The 26,560-nt window shown below is 46.9% G+C and overlaps 1 protein-coding gene across 1 annotated transcript in view; it reads left to right on the top strand.

Moving 5' to 3' along the window:
• plch2a (phospholipase C, eta 2a) overlaps positions 1–25,124 on the top strand; it is a gene marked incomplete at both ends in the record, with an annotated part of 173,907 nt that extends 148,783 nt beyond the window's left edge. Inside the window, 13 exons of the mRNA XM_080534365.1 lie at positions 416–523; positions 4,992–5,147; positions 9,722–9,820; positions 10,129–10,229; positions 10,695–10,783; positions 11,155–11,328; positions 11,488–11,595; positions 11,763–11,887; positions 13,103–13,187; positions 13,645–13,791; positions 14,236–14,315; positions 17,432–17,783; positions 23,422–25,124. Of these exons, the coding sequence (XP_080390491.1) occupies positions 416–523; positions 4,992–5,147; positions 9,722–9,820; positions 10,129–10,229; positions 10,695–10,783; positions 11,155–11,328; positions 11,488–11,595; positions 11,763–11,887; positions 13,103–13,187; positions 13,645–13,791; positions 14,236–14,315; positions 17,432–17,783; positions 23,422–25,124 (3,327 nt within the window). The remainder of the gene's footprint in view (positions 1–415; positions 524–4,991; positions 5,148–9,721; positions 9,821–10,128; positions 10,230–10,694; positions 10,784–11,154; positions 11,329–11,487; positions 11,596–11,762; positions 11,888–13,102; positions 13,188–13,644; positions 13,792–14,235; positions 14,316–17,431; positions 17,784–23,421) is intronic.
• Positions 25,125–26,560: the final 1,436 nt, after the last annotated feature.

The raw sequence follows: 26,560 nt of genomic DNA, 5'->3' as shown, positions 1-26,560 counted from the left end.
TTGATATATAAGTTGCACCTGACTAAGTCGCAGGACCAGCCAAACTATGAAAAAAAGTGTGACTTATAGTCCGGAAAATATATATTTTTAAAAAATTTAAACACTCAAGAACTCAATAAACGCTCTGTAACTCAATAAACACTGTTGATCTTTGTGTTCACTGTTTGTCCTGTCTCTGGTTATCATAGCATTCTTATCCTCCTTTGTGTTTCTCTTGGGTTTTCTTATCTTCTCCATGTTTACTCTTCCTGTAGAATGTAGATGGATGAGTCACGAAGCTGAGGTCTGTTTGAATGGTTATTACGGTTTGGAATCCTTTGGAGTTCTCCTAGATGATCTGTGCTGTAAACGGCAACTTGTGTACAGAAGTCCATGAGAATAGAACGGCGAGGCTGACGCTTGATCTGTTCACCAGGGTAAGAAGCTGCCGCCCAACATTGACGAGGACGCGGAGGAGGGCGACGTCTCTGACGAGGACAGCGCTGACGAGATGGAGGACGACTGCAAGCTGATGAACGGCGATGTAAGTACACCTCCGCCCTCCTCCTCTCCCCCCCCTGCCCCTCCGGCTGCACACCTCCTCCTAGACTCTAGGCTATTCTGTTTTTATTTTATTCTATTCTATAACACTTGAATGTTGTCCATTGCTAAATGACGGCTCTGTCTGTACTTCGCCTCTGTCTCAATAAAGTCAGCCAGCGTCTGAGGTTGGGGCTCCCCCCGGTGTTGTCTTGTGCTGTCGCAAAGCTCTGTTTCATGTGTGCTCACTTACCGCTGTCTTATCTGCTCTCCCCTCTCTCCTTTCTCTCTCTCCCTCTCTCTCTCTCTCTCTCTCCCTCCCTCTCTTCCCTTTCAATGTCTCCTGCTTGTTCCAAAGTGGAAGGTACTGTATAACATGATTATTCCCAGGGTTTTGAAACACTGCCCATCCACGCTCCACATATAACATCCATATAATATTTACGCCCGCAACGCTGTTCAAAGCCAGTGGTGACGCGTGTCTCAGCAGAGTAGCAGAAAAGAGTAGCAGAAAGTTGCCTCTCACCACTGATACAGGGTCAAATGGTATTGTTCCCTTCATGGTTTAGGGTTAGAATTAGGAATAGGGTCATCTGATACTAGATCTTTCAGGGTTCGAATCAGGACCAGCGTCACCTGATCTTAGATCTTTGGTAAAGAGGGACTTCCTCTGTCTTCCTCTGGCGAGCCGTTAGAAAGCTCAATTAATGAGGAGCTTGTTCATGGCCAGGAGAAGCACACTGTTAGGGTACATACATATTCTGTCAAATGGCTTCCCTAACTTGTGACCTCTCTCTTACTGTGACCACGGACCGATGTCTGGATTGGAGGGACAGGGTTGGGTTCAGTTCAGGGAGTGATTTGACACTCACAATTCAAACATTCAAACGAACGAAATTGAGGAGCATTGAACATAAATACCTTATATGCAACCATTGAATTGATATCTCAATTGACTTCCTGGAGTGAATGAATAGAAATGAACTAGAACAGAGAGAATTGAATTGAACCCTGACTGATGCTGTAGGTGACAGGAGTGGAGGGTGTCATCCAAGTCTTTTCACTTCAGCGGTTGTGATGGAGAGCAGGAATGGACACTGCAGCTAGGCTATTGAGATATAGCCTCATTGACACCCTATGAGACTGAAACTTGGATATGTCACAACCTGTGTGCATTCAGAGCAGAGACATCTTGAGTCAGTTTCTGGAAGAACAATGCCACCTTGTGGTAGAGTGAAGCAAATGCTGAAATTGCAAATTGAGTTACAGAACTTGTTCTGCGCATTACCTATGTCAATGAGCGGTTTTTGACCTACAATGTTGTATATTATTAGTAATGAATGAAATGACCATTACATGACCATCTTCATCACACTTTGATATACTTTTCACTGTTCCCATTGCATGAGAGGAGTCCCTTATCTGATCTGGAACCAGTTTACCCTACACATCCATCTGAAGACAGTCACTACTCCACAATCAATGCATTGTTCCCTCAATGGGAACAGACACACTATACTTTTGTTGTATCTATTGTTTTTATCATTTACATGTTTGGCATTTAGCAGACACCTTTATCCAAAATGACTTACAACAAATACATTTGACAAAGTAAGTGAAACATCAGTCATATGGCGCTTTTCCATTGACCGGCACGGCTCAGCACGGCTCGCCTCTGCACGCTTTTGAACAGTTCTGGGTACAGATCAGCGGGGGGAAATGCGATAAGAATTATGTCAAATTCCTTACAACATGTAACGTTAAGTGCCTGTTACTTGCCGCTTTCAGTTCTAGTAGACGAGTTTAGATCTCGCAACCAGGGAAATGCCGACATGTGTTAAAGCCCCGATTCTATTTTTATTTCTCCTGACACGTTGAGCACTGTGCTTTTTTTGGTTGGTGAACGACCGTAATAAGCCTAAAAAAGTTAAACTGTTCAAAAAGTGCAACTTCTCTGCTTTCAGAAACTGTTAGAATGTTTTAGATTGGGCATATAGTTCATGAATTAAGATAGTTTGAAGGAACGCTGTAAAATCCAGTCTGCTGCCGACAGCTCCGGTTTCAGAGCAAGACGCGAATCTAACGGCATTAGTCAAATACATGCTCACATCCAGTCATCCGCTCACTGCTCTCCATCAAAAATGGCACATCCATCAATAATATGACATAATAACAACTGCTCTGATTAGATTGCTTAGAATCTACCGGCATTTGACTGCCGCTGGACTGAGGAACAGCATAGGCACAGGACATCGCCATAATAGCGATTTTTTTTGTTATGCTTGTTGTAAATAAAAGTTCTATGATGCATTGAAATTACATTAAACTAAGATAATACGATGGTTATCATAATTTTTCTAATCTTTATTAATAAGTTATTACAGAAACAGTAAGTGACATTTTCCGAGAGCGAAATCTGTTGTGGTATTTAAAGATGGCGGTTAGCGAAGAAATCTATGAATATGGGATGACGATTTCCATTGACCAATCAATGGTGTGCAGCGTCACACGTCACACGCAGCCTGGCAAAAGTGCCTTTCGCTACCCATCCCCAACAAGAACTATTTTACCGTGCCGTGCCGACCCGGGCCGTATAATGGAAAAGCGCCAAAGAACAGGGCCGACCCGGGTCGGCCAATAGTAAGAAAATGTAACCTATCCTCGGGCCCCGGGGCCATTGGCATGCTAGAAGAAGGATTTTAGTTTTAATTATTATTTGTGTATTATTTATATTATACACTGCTGTCCTGACAGCGGTTCGGGAGCTCGTTCCACCAGTGGGGTGCCAGGACAGTGAAAAGCTGTGACCGGGCAGAGTAACTGCTGCCTCCACGTAGAGGCGGTGGTGCTAGACGGAGAGCAGATGTGGAGGACCCGAGTGAATGGCCATGTCTTTGGGGGCTAACCATTGCTTGCGGGTAGGATAGGGATGTTCCCTTTGCCGCCCGGTAGGCGAGCACCAGGGTCTTGAATCTGATGCAAGCTGCTACCGGGAGCCAGTGGAAGGTGCGAAGGAGAGGGGTGACATGGGAGAGTTTGGGGAGGTTGAACACCGGACGTCGGCAGCATTCTGGATGAGCTGCAGAGATCTGATGGCGGAGGCGAGGAGCCCGGCCAGGAGTGTGTTGCAGTATTCGTGCGTTGCAGGCTAGCGATGACAAGTGTTTGAATGTGCTGCTTTTCTGGTGAGGAAGGGATGGATATCCTTCTGATGTTGTAGAGGAAGAATCTGCAGGAGCGTGCTGTCACTGCAATGTTTGCAGCACAGGATAGTGGTTGTCAAGGATCACCCCAAGGTTCTTGGCCATCAGGAGGAGGTCACTGTAGAGTTCTCTACTGTGATGGAGAAGTATTGGAGTGAGTCGGCTTTCCACAGGGAGGAAGGGTAGCTCAGTCTTGTTAAGGTTGAGATGGTGGCCTGACATCCAAGCAGAGATGTCTGCAAGACACGCAGAGACATGTGTTGCCACCTGTGAGTCAGAAGGGGAGGGGGGGGGGGGGAATAGTTGAATGTCATCTGTGTAGCAGTGGTAGGAGAAACCATGTGAGGAAAGGACCAAGCCAAGAGATTTGGTATAGAGGGAGAACAGTAAGGGCCCTAGGACGGAGCCCTTGGGGAACCCAGTGGTGAGGGCTCATGAAGAGGACAGCGTAGGATGCAAACCAGGAGAGTGACAGCAAGGAGAACAGTCTCAGTAGAGTGCCCAGCTTTAAAGCCGGATTGCTGAGGCTCAAGGAGGCTGTTCTGAAGGAGATAGTGAGACAGATACAGAGTATTTGTTAGATACAGAGCGTACAAGGGTTTTAAATAGGAAGGAGAGAAGAGATACCGGTCTGTAGTTGTGGACAGCGGACCAGAGTTGGAGGAGAGTTGGTTTCTTGGGAAGAGGTTTGGCTCTGGCAGTCTTAAAGGCAGACGGGACTGATCCTGTGGATCGAGAGGAATTGATTACCGTAAAGAAAGGAAGGAGGTCTTTGGAAATTGATTGGAGAAGGGGGAAGGGGAGGGGATCGAGAGGGCAGATGGTTGCCCGCTTAGACCTGTTTTAGAATATCATCAGGGGAGAGGGGGGGAAAGCGCTGATAAGCCAGAGACCGAGTGTAGCGCAGTGGGTTTGGGAGGAGTGTTGGCGAGAGGTTGAGCGAAGGAGCTGCTAATGTCATCTCTCAATTCATCACTGCCAAATACTGCATGGTCACATTCCCTTTTGTTCTGGTTCAGTCAGGACAAACGGAAATGTTGCTTGTCACGGTTTTACTGTGTTGTTTCAATCCCCCTTAGGTCATTCTGTTTCTGTCAAACCCTGTTCAAGTGTTCTCTACTCTCTCTCTCTCACTCCCCCTCTCTTTCTCTCTCACGCCCCCTCTTTTCTCTCTCCTCCCTCGCTCTCTCTCTCCCTCTTTCCTTCCCTCTCTCTTTCTCTATCCTTCTTTCTCTCTCTCCATCCTTCTTTCTCTCTCTCCCTCTACAGACATCAGTTAACAGGAAGCAGGTGGAGAATGTTGCCAAGAAGAAGCTGGACAACCTCATGAAGGAGTCTAAGATCCGGGACCGTGAGGACCCAGACAGCTTCACCATCGCTGGCCTGCCTCCACAGGGGAAGCCTGCAGACAAGGCTGCTCTCAAGGTACACCACCTCTCATTGTACCCTACCTCTCAATGTACCCTACCTCTCAATGTACCATACCTCTCAGGGTACACCACCTCTCATAGGGCTTTCACACCGGCAAAGAACCGTGCCGGTTTGCGTTCGCGTTCGGGAACCTCCGGACGTTGGTGCTGTCTGGCGAACGAGCCCGCGTTCATACCAGTGTAACCAGAACCATCCGCGTCATCAACAGTGGGTGGTGAAGGGGCGGGATAAACAAAAAATTATTTATGGGCTAGATGGCAGCTACTTCACTGGAAAAGAGGATACTATCTTCCACTACAGTATCTAAAATAAACAACATTTTCTATGAAACAAAACAAAAGACACTTTCTACACGCGTTCTCTTACTAATCAGCTGCTCCGTTACTGGAATAGAAATGGCTTACGAAATTCGCGTTCGCGCATGTCCGCGCGCGCGTGTGTGTGTTTGCTGAGCATGTGAGGAAGATAGAGAGAATAATGACATTTTTATATTGTTTTTGATCAATAATGATTAGATTTAGATTAGATTACATGTTGTCTCCTTCCTTCTTGCTGGTCTTTGCAGCCTAGAATATGACACACCCACTGACGACGTGACTGTTCTACGTTTTGGTTTGCTCTTGAGAACCACTATTTTCTGGTTCCAGCTGCGAACAAACTTTTCAGGCTCCGAACCAAGTGAATTTCGGTCTGAACACACCGGCCGGTTCCAGACTTGGTTCGCGAACGCGAACCGGCACGGTTCTTTGCCGGTGTGAATGCCCTCTCAGTGTACCCTACCTCTCAGTGTACCCTACCTCTCAACGTACACCACCACTCACATTCCCATCCTTGTGCTTCAAATCCTAGAATAGGATTGGTTGTGAGTGTTGGCACTACTGTAAGTAACGTTTGCCAGTGGGTGTTACTATGTGTAGACCGTCGGCCTGGCAACCAAGGTGTGATGACCAGTCAAGGAAAACGGTCTTTGCTCCCCACCCTCCTTCTCCTCCTATCTCCCTGGCTGTTCTGTGTGTTTCGTTAGCATTGGAAGTGAGCCAGCTCTTAGGCCCAATCCCATTTCCCTTTTTAACCCCTACCCCTCATTTTGGAGTGCCACTCGCTTTTCGTCTTGCCCCTCGGAACAGAGACACGAGGGGTAGTGGTTGGAAATTCTTCCCCAATGAAATGGACTAACTGTTCAAGACCCTGATACGTCATCAGTAGTATCCTAGAAAAACATGCACGCTCAACATTCACAACTTAAGTTTCATCCTATTTTCGGTAAGGTACCTTACCGAAAAAAATCTGATGTATGAATTTCAATCAGGATTCAGAACATCCCATTCCACTGACACATGCCTTCTCTATTTGAACGACCACATCAACCATGAGGTGGACTCGGGCAAGTACTGCGGCATGGTCATGCTGGACCTCCAGAAGGCCTTCGACACAGTAGATCACCACATATTGTTAGATAAACTGAAAGCAATTGGGTTCGATAGAACATCGGTGGGCTGGATGCAATCCTACTTAGAGGGGAGGGAACAGGTGGTTAGTGTGAACGGAACACTGTCCCCCCCCCTCCCAGTGACCTGCGGCGTTCCACAAGGAAGCATATTGGGACCTTTACTGTTCCTAATATATGTGAATGACATGTCATCAGCATGTGATTGCAATTTGTTCCTGTTCGCGGATGACTCGGCTCTGCTGGTCTCTGACAGGGACATATTGCAGGTGGAAAAAGCGCTAAGCACTGAACTGAGTAGAATCTGCATCTGGCTAGCTGACAATAAACTATCAATACACCTAGGTAAAACTGAAACCATCCTATACGGATCCCCATCTAAACTCAGAAAGGCCGAAAATTTTTAAATAAAAGTGGGTAACATTAATATCACAAGAAAAGAGGATATTACATACCTGGGCTCCATCTTAGAGGCAAATCTTTCCGGAGATAAAATGGCAGCAAAAGTAATCAAAAAAGTGAACCATAGAACTAGATTCTTGTACAGGATATCCTCACTTGTCAGTAAAAACACACTGAGGACCCTATCAGGAGCTCTCATTCAATGTCACTTCGACTATGCCGTAACATCATGGTACTATAGAACCACAAAGGCCCATAAAACAAGACTCCAGACAGCCCAAAATAAACTGGTTAGGCTTCTGCTAGGCCTCAACCCTAGGACACATCTAACCGCTGCTCATTTTTAGAGCCTTGATTGGCTACGAGTAGTTGACAGAGTGCAGCAGCTTGCACTGGGCCTGGTCTTCAAGATACGCTACACCACAAAGACACCCAAGTACCTGTCAACATACTTCCAAAAAGTGAACAACGTCCACACATACAACACCAGAGGAAGCTCCACGAACCACGTTCAACCGCGTTGCACCACAAACAAGGGGTTAAACTCGGTTGCAAACTATGCAGTAAAAATGTGGAACGCCCTTCCTATAATCTTAAAGGAGTGCAAAACACTGCCCACCTTCAAAACCACTCTCAAAAAACATTTACAGGAGGCTGCAATCCGTAACTGGACCCTCTAAATAAAAATCAGATTAAAAGACCCGAACTACCCACTGTACATACTTTGTGTTTTGTCCCCCGCCCCCACCTGTGGTGTATGTCCCCACCTGTCCTACCCGCTGTACATACCTGATGTTTTGTTGTATTGTATATCTAGTATTGTTCTTCCCATGATGGATGTATTTTTATCTTGTAGATAGTAATAGTTATTTGTCTGTATTATCTTGTAGATAGTACTAGTTTTGTTTTTCCTGTCTGTCTTACATGTAACGATGAATTGAAAATCAAGGACCCCAATTGAAATAAGCCAGTGGCTTTCTTGGGTTTTTATCCTTTTAGTTGACCTTGTATGTAATATGTACTTTCATGTACCTACTTCTGCAAATCTTCTAATAAAGTTTTCAATCAATCAATCAATCAATCGATCAAACAAGTCATCAAATAAAAAAGAACAATGCTTTATTATCAGGCCAGTTCATGACAGAATAGCGGTGCTCTGTAGGCTAGCAATCCGTGCTTATACCCTGCCAGTCTGCACTGATATAGGACCGGTAACAGCAGTGCAACAACTTTGCGGCTGAACTTTAGTTACATTCCGGGCGTCATATGCCATCAAAAGGGGGATAAAGGGGACATGGAAATATGTCAAAATGCGCGACTGCCGTGCACAAATCAGCCTTAATGATAACGTTAGATAGCTAACATTAGACACAGCTACTAGCTGCTAGACACATAATAGCGATTGTTTTGTTATAAAGAAAAAGTCTATAATACATTAAACTAAGATAATACGATGGTTATCATAATTTTTAAAATCTTTATTAATGAAGAAAATAATTACATTTGTGGTTTTCTCTTCCTACTTGTTTTGCTCCTTCCACTATCTTACAGACAATTCGCAAGGCATTCTGGGATTTCATAACACAGAGTGTTGTGGCTCTCTTTGGAGGCTGGTCCTTAAAAACCTCAGTTTGGAGGGCTGTAGCCCTACCACTTGGCCCAACAATAATTGGGACCCTACATGTGACCTACCCTACACGTGAACACGCAAAACAGAGGGGTAGGGCTAAAATGGATGGCCAAGGGGAGAAATGGGATTGGGCCTTCGGCTGTCTACCGACTTGCGTACCTCTATCTCCACCTCTCTCTCTCTCCCCCCTCCCCCCTTTTCTCCAACTCTCTCTCTCTCTCCCCCCCTTTTCTCCAACTCTCTCTCTCTCTCTCTTATTTTCCCTCCTCTTCCTCTCTCTGTCTCTCTCAATCTCTCTCTCAATCTCTCTCTCCATCCCTCCCTCCCTCTTGCCCTCCCCTCATCTCTCTCTCTCTTTCTCTCTCTCTCTAATCATGATGAGCGGCAGGGCCACGACAGTGTCTGCAGGTCCTGATTGAGGAGGCAACGCTCTTTTACCCAGAGTGTCCTGGAGCGTGACAGCATCCAGACAACCTAATGGCCGTGTCTAGATAACCTAATGAAGTGTCTCACTTCAGTTCTCCCCCACCTGACGCACACGCGCGCACCCCACACGGCCAACACAGTCAATGTCACCACGGATGGCATTACACAAGCACATTGGTCCCTCCGTGGCGATCACGTGACGGGAGTCAGCATGTCGAGGACGTGCGGTGTTAGCCAGTTGTGTTATTTGTCGTTCTTCCACAGCAACAGGTTTCAGGTTTTTGCAACAAGGTGAAATAAGGAGAGCTGAGGTTGACGTCTTATGAAGAGACTTTTATTGGAGGTTACATAGAGTTGACGACTTTAACGGCTAGCATGGTATCTCTCTCTCTCTCTCTCTCTCTGAGATTCTATTCTCCCAAAGAATGTATATATACCAGTCACAGATACTCTCACGAATTTGACCTTAACGTGCTCCAGGTCCTACTGACCCCTCCCCTTACCTAGCACCTAATGTTATTTAGTCTCTCTGTGTTGTGTTCCACTGCTAGGTGCTACAGTGGTGTGTGTGTGTGTGTGTGTGTGTGTGTATGCGTATGAAGGAGAATTCATAGACTGTTCCAAACCATTGAAAATGAAGGTTGATTGCTCCTCCTCTCCCAGGTCAAAGGTGAGGAGGGCGCAGACACGGGGGACGAGGCCAACCCCAGCACCAACAAGCGCCTGGGCCGCACCTTCATGGGCAGCTTCTCCAAACGCAAGGTGGGCTCACGTCACCACCACCATGCTCTCCATACCTACCCCTGACCTCCTCCCCCACCCACGCCACACACACACACACTTCACTTCTGTCTTCTGGGCTGTAGTCTTGTAGTTCATCCTCCTGGCTGACTGACTGACTGACTGTCTGACTGACTGTCTGACTGTCTGACTGACTGACTGACTGACTGACTGTCTGACTGTCTGACTGTCTGACTGTCTGACTGTCTGTCTGACTGACTGACTGACTGTCTGACTGACTGACTGTGACCCTCCCGGCTGACTGTGACGGCCGCCGTCTCTCCCTCCAGAAAAAGACGGCCAAGCTGAAGAAGACGTCCAGCCTGGAGGACACGGACACGGACCAGGAGACCAGCGGCGCCTCCCGCGCCCCCCTCCCACACCACAACAGGTACCGTCACCACGGAGACAGTCACCATAGAGACCTGTGCTGTCACCATAGAGATGTTCCGTTATTTTTTTTTACACATTTACAGTGGCGGTAAAACCACCGGCTTTACGCGTCGTTCGGCGCGTCGGTCCGCCAGACCGTTCCGTCGTTGAGTTTGGGAAGTGTCTGGGAGCCAGATTAAGATGTGTCCCACCCTGGGGCGCTTAGGTGGCGTAGCGGGTTAAGCGCTGACCATGTAACCGCAGGGTCCCCGGTTCGATTCCGGCCGGGGACATATCCTGCATGTCATCCCTCCTCTCTCTCTCACCCATCCTTCCTGTCTAAATCTTCACTGTGTTTCTCAATAAAAAAAATAAAAATATGAGTGGGACTGCCCCCTTTAAAAAAAAATGTGTTCCACCCAACACCATGAGACGGCCACTCCATAAGCCAGGGTGACTCACAGCCTCCTCTGTACCCTTGTAGGAAGAAGAAGACCATGAAGCTGTCCAGGGCTCTGTCAGACCTGGTCAAATACACCAAGTCGGTGGGCATGCATGACATGGAGGCACAAGGTGAGCTGGCTGAGGAGCTGCACTCCTTTTTGGTCATTCCACTGTGTCATTAGCTTAGCTGGGACATAGTCTAGCATGTTGACATGTTTTCTCTCTGTTCCATCCCCCAAAAGTGGTTAATCATGTGTGTGTGCGTGTGTGTGTGTGTGTGTCTGTCTGTCTGTCTGTGTGCCTGTCTGTCTGTGTGCCTGTCTGTTTGTCTGTGTGCCTGCCTGTGTGTCTGTCTCTCTGTCTGTCTGTCTGTCTGTTTGTCTGTGCGTCTATCTGTGCGTTCGTCTGTCTGTCTGTGTGTCTGTCTGTGCGTCTGTCTGTGTGTGTGTGTGTGTGTGTGTGTCTGTATGTCCGTCCGTCCGTCCGTCTGCTCCCTCCAGCCAGCACCAGTTGGCAGGTGTCGTCCCTCAGCGAGACCAAGTTCATGCAGCAGAAAGCCTCCGTCTTCGTTCACTTCAACCAGCGGCAGCTCTCGCGCATCTACCCCTCCTCCTACCGCGTGGACTCCTCCAACTTCAACCCCCAGCCCTTCTGGAACGCTGGATGTCACTTAGGTGGGGGGGGGTGGTGGTGGTGGTACCCGGCATCCTTCTCTTTTTCTCTCTCTCTCTCTCTCTCTCTCTCTCTCTCTCTCTCTCTCTCTCTCTCTCTCTCTCTCTCTCTCTGTCGATACAAGCTCCTCTCTATATGAGTTGTTTGTCGTTTTCTTTCAGTTGCCCTGAACTACCAGTCGGAGGGGCGCGTGCTGCAGCTCAACCGAGCCAAGTTTTACAGCAACGGGAACTGCGGTTACATCCTCAAGCCCGTCTGCATGTGTGAAGGTGAGGATCTTGTCACCTGTCTTTGACCTGCAGGCCATTACGCGCCATTGTTCCCCACAGGGTTCAGTTACCGTTCCTCCTTCCAGTCCTCCCGCAAGACAAGAAACAACGAAGGCTTCAGGCTTCACCCACAAAGGTCGTCTGTGGTTCTTCTGTCCCTCCCATAGGTGCCTTTAACCCCATGACAGAGGACCCGTTGCCCGGCCAGATGAAGAAACAGCTGGTGCTGAAGATTATCAGTGGCCAGCAGCTTCCCAAACCCAAAGACTCCATGCTAGGAGACAGGGGAGAGGTACGATCAGGAGACCCCTACTCCAATACTCTGTCCCCCTAGGACACTCCTGTAGATCTTAAACTTAAGGGCGGCAGTGGCGCAGGAGGTAGAGTCGCCGTCTAATGATCGCAAGGTTGGCAGCGGTTCGAGCCCCGGCTGGCCACATGTCAAAGTGTCCTTGGGCAAGACACTGAACCCCAAAATTGCTCCCAGTGAGCGGGCCAGCGCCTTGCATGGCAGCTTGCCGCCATTGGTGTGTGAATGGGTGAATGAGAGGCCGTTGTAAAGCGCTTTGGAGCAGCAAAAAGGCGCTATATAAGTGCAGTCCATTTACTATTAACAATTGGACAGAAAAGCAATATGGTGAAGATTCCCCCCCCCCCCCCCCCCGGTCTATCAGAAAACAATAAGCGATGGTCATATCATTTAGAGCTATGCAATTGTTTTAGGTGTACAGAGTGAGAAAGGGTTGATTTGGAATTAAGCATGCGACTCAAATCTCACCACTAACCTCGATATACTGTATATATATATAGTGCCTTTCTACTAGGGACTTATGTGGGATACTTTGGGTATAGAATGTATTTGAGGATAATGTCCATCACTGTCTCCAATTGGATGTATGGGCCCAGGTTGGAAATCACATTGATTTCTTGAAGTGATTTGAATTTATAAAAAATAAATAAAAGGAAAAACCGAACTTCTGTCTGCCTGTGTCTTTCAGATCACTGATCTTCTAATCATTCTGTCTGTCTGTCTGTCTGTCTGTCTGTCTGTCTCAGATCATAGATCTTCAGTCTGTCTGTCTCAGATCATAGATCTTCAGTCTGTCTGTCTGTCTGTCTCTCAGATCATTGCTCTTCTGTCTGTCTGTCTGTCTGTCTGTCTGTCTGTCTCTCAGATCATTGCTCTTCTGTCTGTCTGTCTCTCTGTCTGTCTCTCAGATCATTGACCTGTCTTTCTGTCTGTCTCTCTGTCTGTCTCTCAGATCATTGACCTGTCTTTCTGTCTGTCTGTCTCTCAGATCATTGACCTGTCTTTCTGTCTGTCTGTCTCTCAGATCATTGCTCTTCTGTCTGTCTGTCTGTCTGTCTCAGATCATTGACCTGTCTTTCTGTCTGTCTGTCTGTCTCTCAGATCATTGACCTTCTGTCTGTCTGTCTCTCAGATCATTGACCTTCTGTCTGTCTGTCTCAGATCATTGACCTGTCTGTCTGTCTGTCTGTCTCTCAGATCATTGACCCCTTCGTAGAGGTGGAGATCATCGGCCTACCAGTGGACTGCTGCAAAGAGCAGACCAGGGTGGTGGATGACAACGGTGAGGGCTTCAGACTGACACATCTGAGTGGAGTACCAGTGTTAACCCCTTAACCACCGTGTCTGCCAGGCCAGTGGTCTGTGCTCATGTTTTGGTGTGCGTGTGTGTGTGTGTGTGTGTGTGTGTGTGTGTGTGTGTGTGTGTGTGTGTGATGTATAATGGATGAGCTTGGCACCGAATCAGTACACTTGACGGCACCACTGTGTCTGTCTACACAAACACACACACACAAACACACACACACACACACACACACAAAACACACAGTGCCTGAATTATTCATGACTGCTGAGCCAGCTCACTCTCTCTCTCTCTCCTCCTCTCTCTGTCCATAACTCTCTCGCCTCTCCGCCTATCCTCTCTCACTCCCTCAATCTTTCTATCCCCCTCTTTTTTTTTTTTACATCTCACCATCTCATCTCTCTTCCTCCCTCTCTTCCCCCCTCTCTCCTCCCAGGGTTTAACCCTATGTGGGAGGAGACCCTGGTGTTCACCCTGCATATGGCCGAGCTGGCCTTGGTCCGCTTCCTGGTGTGGGACCACGACCCCATCGGACAGGACTTCATCGGCCAGCGGACCATCGCCTTCAACAGCATGCTGCCAGGTACGCTTAACACCCGCCTTCAACAGCATGCTGCTTGCTGCTTAACCTCCGCCCACCCGCCCACCCCTCCTGACACACCAACCGCTGCTCCAGGGACGTGGGGCCTATTCCCGTTGTAGTGGCTGGAGTGTTTTTGTCACAATTGATGTTTGGAAGGATGGTTATGTGTAAGGGTGGTTATGTGTAAGGGTGGTTATGTGTAAGGGTGGTTATGTGTAAGGGTGGTTATGTGTAAGGGTGGTTATGTGTAAGGATGGTTGTGTAAGGATGGTTATGTGTAAGGATGGTTCTTTCGTGCGGCTGGAAAACGTTTAGAGCGTCAGGGTGCTCTTGTTGTTGTGTTGACTCAGTATGTTTTCATGACTTGTTGGAAAGGGGTCGTGGCTCTGTGCTTATCGTGTCCCTGTGTGTGTGTGTGTGTGTGTGTGTGTGTCTTTTTTGTAGGCTATCGTCACGTGTATCTGGAAGGTATGGAGGAGGCGTCCATCTTTGTTCATGTAGCTGTGAATGACATCACTGGTAAGGTAGGTACCGAGGGACTTGGCCGCTCCCTGTATGACGGCCTCTGTGTTATTGTCCGTGTCGTGTTTGTGCTTACTACTCTGAACACGTAGATTCCCTCAACACTTTAGATTTGACTGCAAAAGTGAGTCAAAAACATTCTAACAAGCTTGAACATAATTTGGAAGAATTAAGATGAATATTCATATTCGGGAAGAATTAGGACGAGTTTTAAAGAGGAGGTCGTTCGGAAATAGTAATGGAGGACGTTGGTATTAAAAAAAATCGTACTTTAATCTTTACTTAAGAGACTTAGTAAATTGGCCCAATCTGCCAGTTGCGGGAAAATCAAGAGGAATTCATTAGAGAAATGGCTAATTAGGTCATTAAAGCACAAGACAGTAATTAACATCCGTTAACTGCAGCCTGCTCCACTCAGCTGTGTCGTCTGCATGATGCAGTTGACTTGAGTGACAGCTGTTGCTGCTATCATCCTACCATTTAACACCCGGAAATGTGATTTAGCCCAATGACTTTTAGGGATTTAAGACGGATCATTTGTAGACCGCTAATTCTCATCAGCAAACTTTGCAGGAAGGTTCACTCAAGTAATATTCAGATGTCCTTCCGCCAGGCGAAACAGCTTGTCCATACTGTTCCTCACCTGACGCGTCCAACCATACTGTAAATGATCATGTTTCATATCTTGTTTTCAAAATGTCCTCCTGTCAGCTGCAACTGTTATGCATCTACTGTTCTCTCTCTCTGTTTCTCTCTCTGATCTCTCTCTGTTTCTCTCTTTGTTTCTCTCTCTCTCTCTCTCTCTCTCTCTGATTTCTCTCTCCCCTCTATTTGTGATTTCAGTGGATCCCTCTTTATCCAAGCGCTGCTTTTAGAGGCAGGAAATTGTTAGGAGCCCTGAAGGTGCCATTCAGAACTCAGGTGTAGTGACACCCAATCAGTTCCCTTGCATGCACCCCATGCCCCGCCCAGCCCACTCCCCTTACACGCCCCCCCCCCTCCAATCACCACAGTGATTCTTCACACCACAGTGATCCTCCCCCCCCCCCCTCTCTCTCTCTCCCCGCGAGCCAATCGCAAGCATTTTCCAAAAGGTCAACTCATGCCAACCATGAGTTGCAAACATTTATCGTGAACAGCTTGACACGCCCGCATCCTCATCGACCCAAAGTAGATCCAATGTCACTAGCCTGCACAAGGGATGGAGGCAGGGAGGGAGGGTTGGAATGAGACAGACAGACAGACAGACAGAGAGAGAGAAAACTGTCCCTCACTCTGGTGCACTGCAGGGGTATTCAGTTCCAGTGCATTTGAGGACATCTGCGCTGAACCTGCCTGTTTCAGCCACACCCCTTCTATCATCTATATCTCTTCTGCTTAGACGAGGGGACAACCACAAGTCACATTCCTCACACTCTTGCGAGTGTTCTTTGTAAAGTGAGCGTACTTTGTAAAGTGAGCATACTCACATTAGATATCACATTAGAGACTTGTTGTCCTCAATTGATCAGTTAAATCCCTTGAGGATTTCCAACCAGACACTCAGAAACGTGTTTTATGTCTGACAGAAATGTCTGGCGGTAGGCTATGCGGCGGTTTTCAATGTCGTTGTTTTTTCTTACCATATGGTACACACATTTTGCTGGTGGTGTTAAAGGCACTACCGAATAACTTCCTTTGATTGAGTTGAACTGTCACAAATTATGAGAAAGTTGAGAAAACCATCGGTAAAACAAGGCCACTAACAGCAAAGAAATGCCCTACAGTACTCAATGAAACCTAAAATGATGCCACCAAAAAGAGAAGAGAAGGCATGTTTGAAAATATAAATGTAAATGAATGACCATACAATCAAGTTGATTTTTTTTTTTTACATTGATTTCGTTTTGATAAAACCAAATTGTGGTGTACATCAACCCAAATATGTTTTTGACAAACCTCAGAAAACCTGCTTTCTCAAGTTTTGATTTGAATACGAGTTTGTTGAGCTGATTACACTTTAGCTGGCAGGCTATATGATACCAGAGCACCCTATCAAAGTGTGTTGAAATCCACTTGGATCTACTTCTTTATGGTTTATGAAATGACATTGCGTTGCTGTACATCTCATGCTGAAAGACAAGCATTTGGATATAAACATGTTTTTATTAGGATCGATAGGCAACTGATATACATACAATCCCAATGTTTTTCCCGAACAGAGCATGGTACTTTAAAATAATAGATAGCACACCGATACTGTTAGCAACATGGTTGTGTCTCGGTGCGAGGTGTGCTACAGTTAGCCCAGTGTCATTTTATCAGTGGCCCATTGTCAAAGTGAGTCCCAATCATGAGTTTGTGGATCAGTCACAACGTCCCTTCATCATAACCTTTCACACAACCACAGGTCTCATCATCACACTGGTGTGTTTGTAAAGTGAGCATACTCACATGAGATATCACATTGTGAGCATTGTATGGTTTTTTTGGGAGAAGATATGGCCTGAAGCTGCTAATCATACAGTATCAAACTCAGTTGTTCTTCTAAACAGCGATAGGATTGTCTGAATTGGCTGTCTAATGTTCTTTTTCTTACATTATGATACTGATCATTCTATCAGAAGCATGTTCTCATAGCACTGACAACGCATTACTCACATCTGCTATGACCGAGATGCTAATGACATGCTAACGACATCTAATGCTGATGACTGTTTTCATCGGAAACCTATCATAGTCATGTGGTATTTGATCAAACTAACTAGTGTACTGATATGTGTTGTTATTTTTACTTTATATTCCTTTCTAATAAAGAAGGTCAACATCTAATAGGATGATTGACTAGTTTAATCGAGATGTAATTGTTGCATGGCCAGGAACCTCTAAGTGCAGCTGTAAACATTAGATTGTTATGAAGTCAGTGTCAGTATTTGGAGCATGTTTAATTGTGATTTCTTGTCATTTGTCATCTATTAAAGCAATGCAATAGTGACAACCAAAGTTACTTGCATTATACTTGGAAAATGAATTACGATGCAGTACAGAATGTCCTGGATGTATCCGTATATTAGGATATGAGGTCTATATGATGACCAGTTCATGATGATTACTTTTCTGTCTCACTCTCTGTTCGTAGGCCAGGGCGGCCAGCGGCATAAAAGGGCTGTTTCACAGAAACCCAAAGCAGTCTTCCCTGGACAGCCATGCTGCTGCACAGCTCAGCCGTAAGCACCCGTTCGGTTCCCACCTCCTGCGCCGCACAGCCAGCGCGCCCACCAAGGGCCAGCCCAAGGTCAAGAAGGGCTTTCCGGAGATCGCCATCGACACCAAAGACTACAGCTCGGAGGGCGCCAGCGAGGACCGGGAGTCAGAGGACGTTGCCTCCTCCCAGCCCCCGCCGCCCCACCACCGCAACGGGGACAAGGCCGCCCCCCAGGGCCCCTGGGACCACGGCACCAACGGGGCCTTCCACCAAGACGAGGGCAAAGGTAAGAGTTTTCTCCGCTGCCCCATGAGCGAGCCCCTCAGACGGGCCAACCGGCTCCGCTCACAGGACCCCCTGGGCGAGAAGCCGGGGGTGTTCGCCAGGGTGGCTTTCAACAGCACAGGCAGGGTGGGGGTGTCCTCCAACTGCGTCAAGTGCGTGATTGGCTCCAAGGAGAGCCCCGAGGCAGAGAGGAAGGTCAGGACGGACGAGAGGCAGGTAGACAGGCCGAGTACAGGGAGGGAGAGGCAGGAGAGAGCCCCTCATTCCCCCAAACCCTCCAGGCAGGTTCAGCCTGAGCCCATGCCGAAACCCCAGGGCCTGGCCGACCAGCTCAAGCCCCAGATCAAGCCCCGGGCGGAGGCCCAATCCCCACCCAAGCCCCAGGCTCTGTTCCGGCCTGTACCTTTCCCCAGGTCTCAGAAAGTCAAAGCCAGACAAACTCTGGACACCCGGCCCCGCCCTGACCCTGGCGTGAGGAACGCTCGCTCCCGCAGCGTGTCCCGCTGCCACTTTCCCTCCCTCAACCCCCCGGTGGCCGCGCTCACGGCCGACATCAGGAGCAGCCTGCGCAGACAGGGCCCCCCGCCGGCCGCCTACGGGAGCACCAGCCGCCTCACCCCCGTCTCTCCGGTCACGGGCCATGCCGCCGGCCCACTGTGGCTCAGCGACAGCAGCAGTAGCTGTGAGAGCCTGAGCGGCCTGGGGCTGGGCCTGGGGCAGGGGCCGGCCCCACGGGCGGTCCTGGACGGCAACAAGCGCGCTGTGGGAACCCTGCAGAGAGAGATGAATGCCCTCTTCGGCCAGAAAATGGACGAGCTCCGCAGTAAATCTCCCATGTTCTTTGCTGGTAAGGTGGGACTGAAGTAGTGCCCCTTACCCTAGAGACCAACCCCCCCCACCTGCCATAGTGGCCTTAGTGGGACCGTAGTGGGACCATTGTGAAAAGCCCCCACCCCACCTCCCCTGAAGACCGCTGTGAGCTTATAGGTCCTTGTTTCATGCCCTAGTCCATATCCTAGTTCCCCTTAGTTCAGTAGAACCCACATTCTCATGAAAGATCCCAGAACTGATAATATTGTTACTCATTGATAATCATGTAACCACTGTAATAATGTGTTGCAAATTAGTAACGATTTATGCCCCATATATTTCCCTGCCTGACAAAATGCCTGAATCACTCAAGAGAAGGACTGGTAAGTGAATGATCCAAAGTTAGTGCCAAATGGGTTCATATAGAGCTCAGTTGAGACTGTTTAGAGCCCAGTTAATGATACAGAGCTCAGTTCAGTCCCAAATTCCATGAAATCCCTCTTGCAACATACAACTGTGTACAGCATGACTGCAGGGGTCATGGGTCTCATATGATAAAGGATGTTGGCTGTGCTTTTAGCACTGCATGCCATTACTCTTACATAAATGTTGAACCAAAGTGTTCTGTTCTAACCTTGAACTCTCTGCTTGAGCTGTCCCCCTCCACTCAACTTAAGAACTGCTCTCTATCTCTCTCTCTCTCTCTCTCTCTCTCTCTCTCTCTCTCTCTCTCTCTCTCTCTCTCTCTCTCTCTCTCGCCTTAGTATGCTCCATGCTTAGTATGTCCACCATGTCATTTCTATGGACTATCTTTGATTTAGTTAGAGGTAGTTAGTTTAGTACACATAGTGTTTACATACTGCACTTTGAGGTTGATAGTGTGTGTCTTTTATATTTCATGAACATAAGAGTATTGTACTCTCTCAATAAAACGTCCACATTGTGTCCCCTTGCTTATGCACTCTCCTCTCCGCTTTCCTCTTCCTCTCATCCCGCCATTGTGCTAAACTCCTCTTTGTTATGTCCCTCTTGCACACTCTCTCTGTTCCCCGTGCAGAATTGAGGGGATGACCAAAGCCAGGTAAAGAGAACCCTTGAATGCACTGCACTGCACTTTCACCCCCACTGTTTTGAGTCTCTGTCTGTCTGTCTGTCTGTCTGTCTCTGCCTGTTCACAAGCATCCTTCACTCCCCTGCCCATAAGCACACAAGGACAGATGCCAGTAATGTGGCACATTCACTTGTCTGTGTGTGTCCTGTCAGTGCAGAGGAAAGAAATGAGATGAAGAGCTGTTTGTAAATGTGCTGTTAGGTCATTATGGATTATTGAGATAGTGAGAGTGACTATAAATGACAAAGACAAAAATGCAAGTTAAAAGGAGTACTTACTTAGGGGTATGTTTCTCATTAGTCCACCATGGTCCAAAAATATCCTTATTTTGCAAGTATATCCAGCTGCAGCCGCAGCATGAATGTGTAGTAGTTTGTAGGAAGCTGTACTACCATATATGGTTATAGGAAGTTGTTATAATAATAATAATAATAATAATAATAATAATAATAATAATAATAATAATAATAATAATAATAATAATAATACATTTGACTATTTGATATAGCGCTTTTCTAGACACTCAAAGGCACTTTACAAACTGAAAAGATTGAGTAGTAATAAAAAAAAATATATAAAAAAATAAAGTATAGGGGCCTAATTAAGGTAGTGCTGGGGACACATGGGAAGGGGAGGGGGAGAGGGTTAACTGGTGAAGGCGAGCTTGAAGAGGTGGGTTTTGAGGGCCTGTTTAAATGTTGGCAGGGTGTTGGCCTGTCTGATGTGGTTGGGGAGGGTGTTCCAGAGGGACGGGGCTGCGGTCTATTCTGTTCCTCAGCCACCGGTGTACTGGGCGTTAGGCTTGAGTCATATTTAGTGTAATCCGCTGCAATCCCTCGTAGCACGATTGCCTCACCAGTAATTTCAGAGAGACTGTGTTCGCCATGGTTGAAAGACTAAAAGGAGTCAGGGTCAACACTGTAGGAGTCTGAGAGAACAAAGGATACGGAGACTTGCAGTGAAAACACAGTGTCAGAGTTTTAATCAAAGTTTTTTTAGCAGACTAGAGCATAACAGTCAACACATGTTGATTAAATCCTGCGTGAAACCCCCATACGTCACAACTGTGACTCAGCCTTAAAGGGCCCTCGCCCAATTCCCACCATGCAAACAAGCGTCTCACAGTAGTGTCCGCTACAATATAGCAATATATGACGGTTTTGACAGAAAAGCTATTTTCGAAAACCCTGGTTCTCGGTTAAAACATGACACTGTCCAACCCTACTGGGCACCGACTCTTCTGTGACAATACGAACCATATGGTAGTACAGCTTCCTACAACCATATATGGTAGTATAGCTTCCTACAACCATATATGGTAGTACAGCTTCCTACAACCATATATGGTAGTATAGCTTCCTACAACCATATATGGTAGTACAGCTTCCTTCAACCATATATGGTAGTACAGCTTCCTACAACCATATATGGTAGTACAGCTTCCTACAACCATATATGGTAGTATAGCTTCCAACAACCATATATGGTAGTACAGCTTCCTACAACCATATATGGTAGTATAGCTTCCTACAAACTACTACATGTTCATGCTGCAGCTGCAGCTGGACGCTTCTCTTATTTGTGCATACAAGCCTCATAGGTAAAAAGATATATATTTACTTCCTAAAAAAGCATTTTATACTGAAGCCCTAAAAAGCCATGTATCCATTACATTGTTTCCTGTGATCTTAGTTAATTTTCATTAATTAGTTAATCATGAGTTAATTTTCTTTGTATTATGGTGATCTCAAGTTATTTATGTCATTATTTCAAGATAACAAATGTTGTTTTCCCAAGATAATGACATCATTATTTTGATAACAAAACTTTTCTGGAATCTTAACCCATAAATGTTTTTAACGCAAATGAATCATATTATTTATAATATCATATATTACCAAGTTCTACTGACATGCATGGCAGAGGCAGATAACACAGTAGAGGGGTTTCAAGACAGACTGATTTGTATACTGGGTTGTAATAATAATGATGACGTCGTTGGTTACATTCATGACCACTTATGATGTTTACCTGTATACATGTATAGACACTAATCACTCTCTCTTCTGGGTCCTTTGTGTCACAGATGAATGAGCACATCTAGCAGACATCCTGTCTGCAATCAAATCGACACACCCCTTTTTTCCTTATAATATTGTTGATGGTACATATGGTTCATACGTATATTTGGACCAGGAATATCCTATATTTTAGACTGAAACAGCGACACTAGCTTCAATAACAACATAGGCGCCGAGCTAAGTGGTAGGAGTTATAATATATGCCATTTAGCTGACACTTTTATCCAAAGCGACTTACATTGCAGTGAGTGCATACATTTCAGTATATATGGTCCCAACGGGAATCGAACCCACAACCTAAGCGTTGTTAGCGCCATGCTCTACCAACTGAGCCACAGAGGACCACGAGGACCAGGAGTTGGTGAATAATTGATGAATGGAGTAGAGAGCTAGCTAGCCAGTCCTGAGCTAGGTTCAAAAGACAGACAGTGACAGTGTCTGAGACACAGTCAGCTATCCTGCCCGCTACAGTGGTTAGATCCAAAACAGGTCTGCTGGCGACAAGGTCTGGTGTTACAAACCAGTTGTGAAGCCCAACTTGTAGCTAAAAGACTGTTGCTCATAGACAGTAGCTAATAGCACTAAGCTAACAAGTCTAACAATAACAGCTGTTTAAACGAGCAATACAACCTGCATTGTACACTTGTACAGATTCCTCTAACCAGTTTGTCATGCATTTCTTTATTCCAACAGCACAGGTTTTTGTTTTATCTCCCCCCAAAAATACAAGTAAATACTAGTATTTTAAACTTGTGATTAATCTGATTAATCACTGAATATTAACTTGATTAAACATTTGAATGTATTGACAACACTATTTAGAATATAATGTTCACCCCCAAAACAGCAAAAGCCAAATGTTGATGTAGGCTTACCTTAGTGTTCAGGCATCCGACAATCAGCATGTCGTGTCAAGTGTGATGCAGTTGGAAATCTCACGTTACATTTATTTGTTATCTTGGGTAAACAATGTTTCATGGCCATTTTTTTTGTTATCTTGAGAAAAATATCCTGTTTTCTTGAGCAAAATTTTTTTTTATTCTATCACGGGAAAACAGAGTAAAATTATATGTTGGGATACCATAACTGTGGACTCATGAGAAATATACATGAAAAGGACTATTGAATAAAATGTAAATAGAATGGGAATAATGTGACTGAGACCTCTGCACTGTGTCAGGAAAAGCATGCTTCATCTCAATGATGACAATCTCCTGTGAATGTTTTCATTTGGTCGTACTCACCTGTTGTGTCTGTGTTGTTGCACATGAATGGAGTCTATTTTTGTGAATAACCATCACCTTTGTGATTCCATCTCTGTGATGTCCCGTTTACAGGTTGACATAATCTCTGCACGCAATTCATGTTGAACATTGGTCATCTAGGCATCTGTGCACCCATATCCTCATGTGTCTCATGATATTAAATAGCAGTTTTGTTTTGTATACCGATTGTTGTTGTATCTATGCATATCAAGGCCACACAATGATGCTATGAGCTTGCAGCTTGTTGTAACCATCTCTATAGCTTATCACAAACGACCTCACACACTTGCTGTTTGTCGTAAGTTGCTTTGAAAGGCATAACAAATGTAAAAAATGTTATGCTGATTTGGTTTCTCTTGTCCCTCCTGACAGACGATTTCACAGTCCAGAGACCACCCCCCCCTCTTCCTCCACTTTCACCCATCGCCGAAGAACCAGGGGACAGACGTGTCACTCCCTCATCTCCTACTCCGGTAGACAACCCATCGTTGCACCTCTTCCCATCTCCACCAACCATACCGTCCTCTGCAATAACCATAGCCTCCCCATCACCCGTTTCCAACGGCACGGCAGAGGGAAGTCCTGTCAAAGGGAGGGGGGACATGAAGAGACCCCCTCTCCTTCACAGGACAGCCTCGGTCCCTCCGGCACCCACTCCTCCCCCCAGAGACGCCTCGTCACTGTCCGGCCGAGACCCCTGGGTCAGTAACGGCACCTCATCCCCCATGGAGCGCACGCCAAGTCCCAAAGAGGCAGCGGCGCATACTCCCACAGACTGCAAGGGGGCCGCTGCGGCTGCCGAACCCACACCTCTGCTCACTAGCCTCCCTACCGACCACGGCCCTCAGAAGGTCAAGGCCCTGAGATCACTGTTCGGCAGCCCGTTGTCACACACGCCCGTCCGGAGGACCAAAAGCGAGAGCCACGTGCGAGCGGTGGCAGCAGGGGCCGGGCAGCACCAGTCTGGACAGGCGGTGGCTGAGGTGTGCATCGACGCCACCCTGAACGACCGGCTGTGGAGCAAACTGGAACCCAGCAGCCACCGCGACAGCGTGTCCTCCTCCTCCAGCATCTCCTCCAACGACACGGTCATCGACCTGTCCCTGCCCAACCTGGCCCGCAAGAGCCTAACCTGCCTGAGCAGCGCGGCCGGCGGACTCTCCCCGGACAGCACCTTCCAGGACCCTCACCGGGTCAACAACAACCGCCCACGATCGGCCGTCGCCTCCTTCGACACCCCGCGGGTCATTAAGAGCAAGTCCATCCCTAACCTCCGGCAGGGCCACCAGGGGGAGCCGGAGGACGAGCTGCAGCCCCGGCCCCTCGGAGCTCCCAGGGAGGCTGACTCACCCAGCAGGCTCGCCCAGAGGAGGCACACCTGGAGCCGGCTTTACATGGAGGGCCTGAAGCAGCAGTCCTCCTCCTCCTCCTCCTCCCCCACCAAGAAGCCCTCCGCGGCCGCCAGCCTCCAAGACGCCGGGGCCTCCATGTCCAAGAGCCTGGGGGACCTGACCTCGGACGACATCGCCTGCAACTTCGACAGCAAATACCGCAGCATCAGCCGCAGCTTCGTCGCCAGGCCATCCAGGGACCACCCGCGGAGGGGAGCCCCCCAGCGACCCCCGGCATCCAGCGACCTGGCAGAGCAGCTGAGGAGACTGACGGACGTGGAGCCCCTGACGGCGAGTGATTTCGCTCCCAAGTCACGCCCAGCCGCGTCCTACGAGGGGGAGGGGGAGGAAGAGGCGGTGGAGGAGGCCCCGCTGAGGAGGGCGTCCTCCCGGAGCCAGAGCAGGGTCCGCTACATCGCCAACAGGGCGAAGCAGGCCCAGGAGAGGCAGAGACTACAGGGCCTGGCCCAGCCCAATTGGGCCACTGCTGCTAACATTAGGGGTGGTAGCGGGAGCCCCATGGAGGAGCGGGGGAACCCTGAGGGGGCGTGCTGCGTGTCCCAGAGCCCCTGCTCTAGCCTGGTCCTGCTGAGCCAGCCCCCTCCTCCCCCCGGGCCCCACACCACACAGACCCACACCTCCCCCAACCCCAACAACGATGTCTTCTTCATGCTCAATCTCTGAGATATTTAAAGACTTGCTGCAACTGAGCATAAGAAGCATTTGAGGCTTGTTTAGAAATTCCATCCAGCTTTTAGGAAGTTAAAATTGTAATTTTATATATTTTTTTTTTTAAATAGGAATAAGAATCTGTTTTAACAATGTATTTGGTCAAACACTGAATGCTCTTCTTCTTCCAGAAACTTCTACAAGCACAGTTTTACTCTGGTTCCTTCAGTAAACGTCGATGAACACATAAGAACGGTTAGCTAGTCACATAAGGGTGTATGTTGTTAATCAATTGTAATGTAACACACACACTAACAGGGGAAAAGCATTATAAAAGCGTCCTTTACAGATGCATCAGATGAAGGATGTTAGAATGACATTAGAAAATTATCCATTCACAACACTTTTTTATATGCCTGTTTAATTTCACAATAACTTCCAGAATTGAGTATTCATTGTTAACATGTTCCTATAGTAGCAATAGATCATCAGTAGACTGAGTTTTAAATGATCCAGAAAAAAAATACATTTTAAATTAAATTATAAACTTTTAAACAAAAAGCGCACTGCTGTACTCTGTGGTAACACATTAGAAACCATCCGTAGCCCAACCATGTGCTAGCAATATTTTGAAAACGATTACCTTGTATTATATTGAAAATATTGTAGATGGGTTTTTAAAGACTAGATTGTTGTGTTAAGGAAAAGGTCCATGCCTTGTCTTTTCTGCAAAATATATAGAGAAATTATGGATTTTCCAAAGGAAATTGTCTTTTTAAAATGTTTTTTATTCTATGCGTACAGTGAATAAAGTGTGTCTTGACTGAGCTGCCAACATTCTGAACTGCCCGTCACCGAGGCATGTTCTCCTGTCCAGCTGTTTTACTGTAGACTTGAAGACACAGTGGTAGACTTGTGTTTATTTACCACCTTTTGGTGCCCATGTTTTAACTGACTGCATGTCTTTTATGCACTGTAATGTTTGTCTCCAGGGTCTCTGTTTTAATTAAGGTTTTTTATATGGAAACTGGCCGGTCAACGTTTCTGTGTTCAGACTCTTGAGTCATGTCACCTTGCGTGTCTGGATCCCCCACTCTCTATGGGTTGATGGTACTCTACAAGGAATGGGAATGACTTGTTTCAAAGCACGTTTATTTGTACTGTACTGTTTGCACTGCCATGCCAGTTCTCTGCAACATTTTAGAAACCATATTTAAGTAAAACCATATGTAATTTTGAACTGAATAAATCTCGACTGTATATCACTTGAGATAATTTATTTCTTATTTCATGCACCTACCCTTTTCCAATAATTTGACCAACAAAATGGGCAGTCAGTTGAAATGATCCTCACAAAAGTGGACATGTAAAAGCAGTTGGTCTTGGCAAGGCTGCTTTGATGCCCTAATTATGGACTGTTGTTACCAACCGTCATGTCTTTCCATCTCACT

Source organism: Nansenia antarctica (genome assembly GCF_963989245.1).
Source record: "Nansenia antarctica genome assembly, chromosome: 6".
Taxonomy (NCBI): Eukaryota; Metazoa; Chordata; class Actinopteri; order Argentiniformes; family Microstomatidae; genus Nansenia; species Nansenia antarctica.
This window is presented reverse-complemented; position numbering and strand designations above follow the sequence as displayed.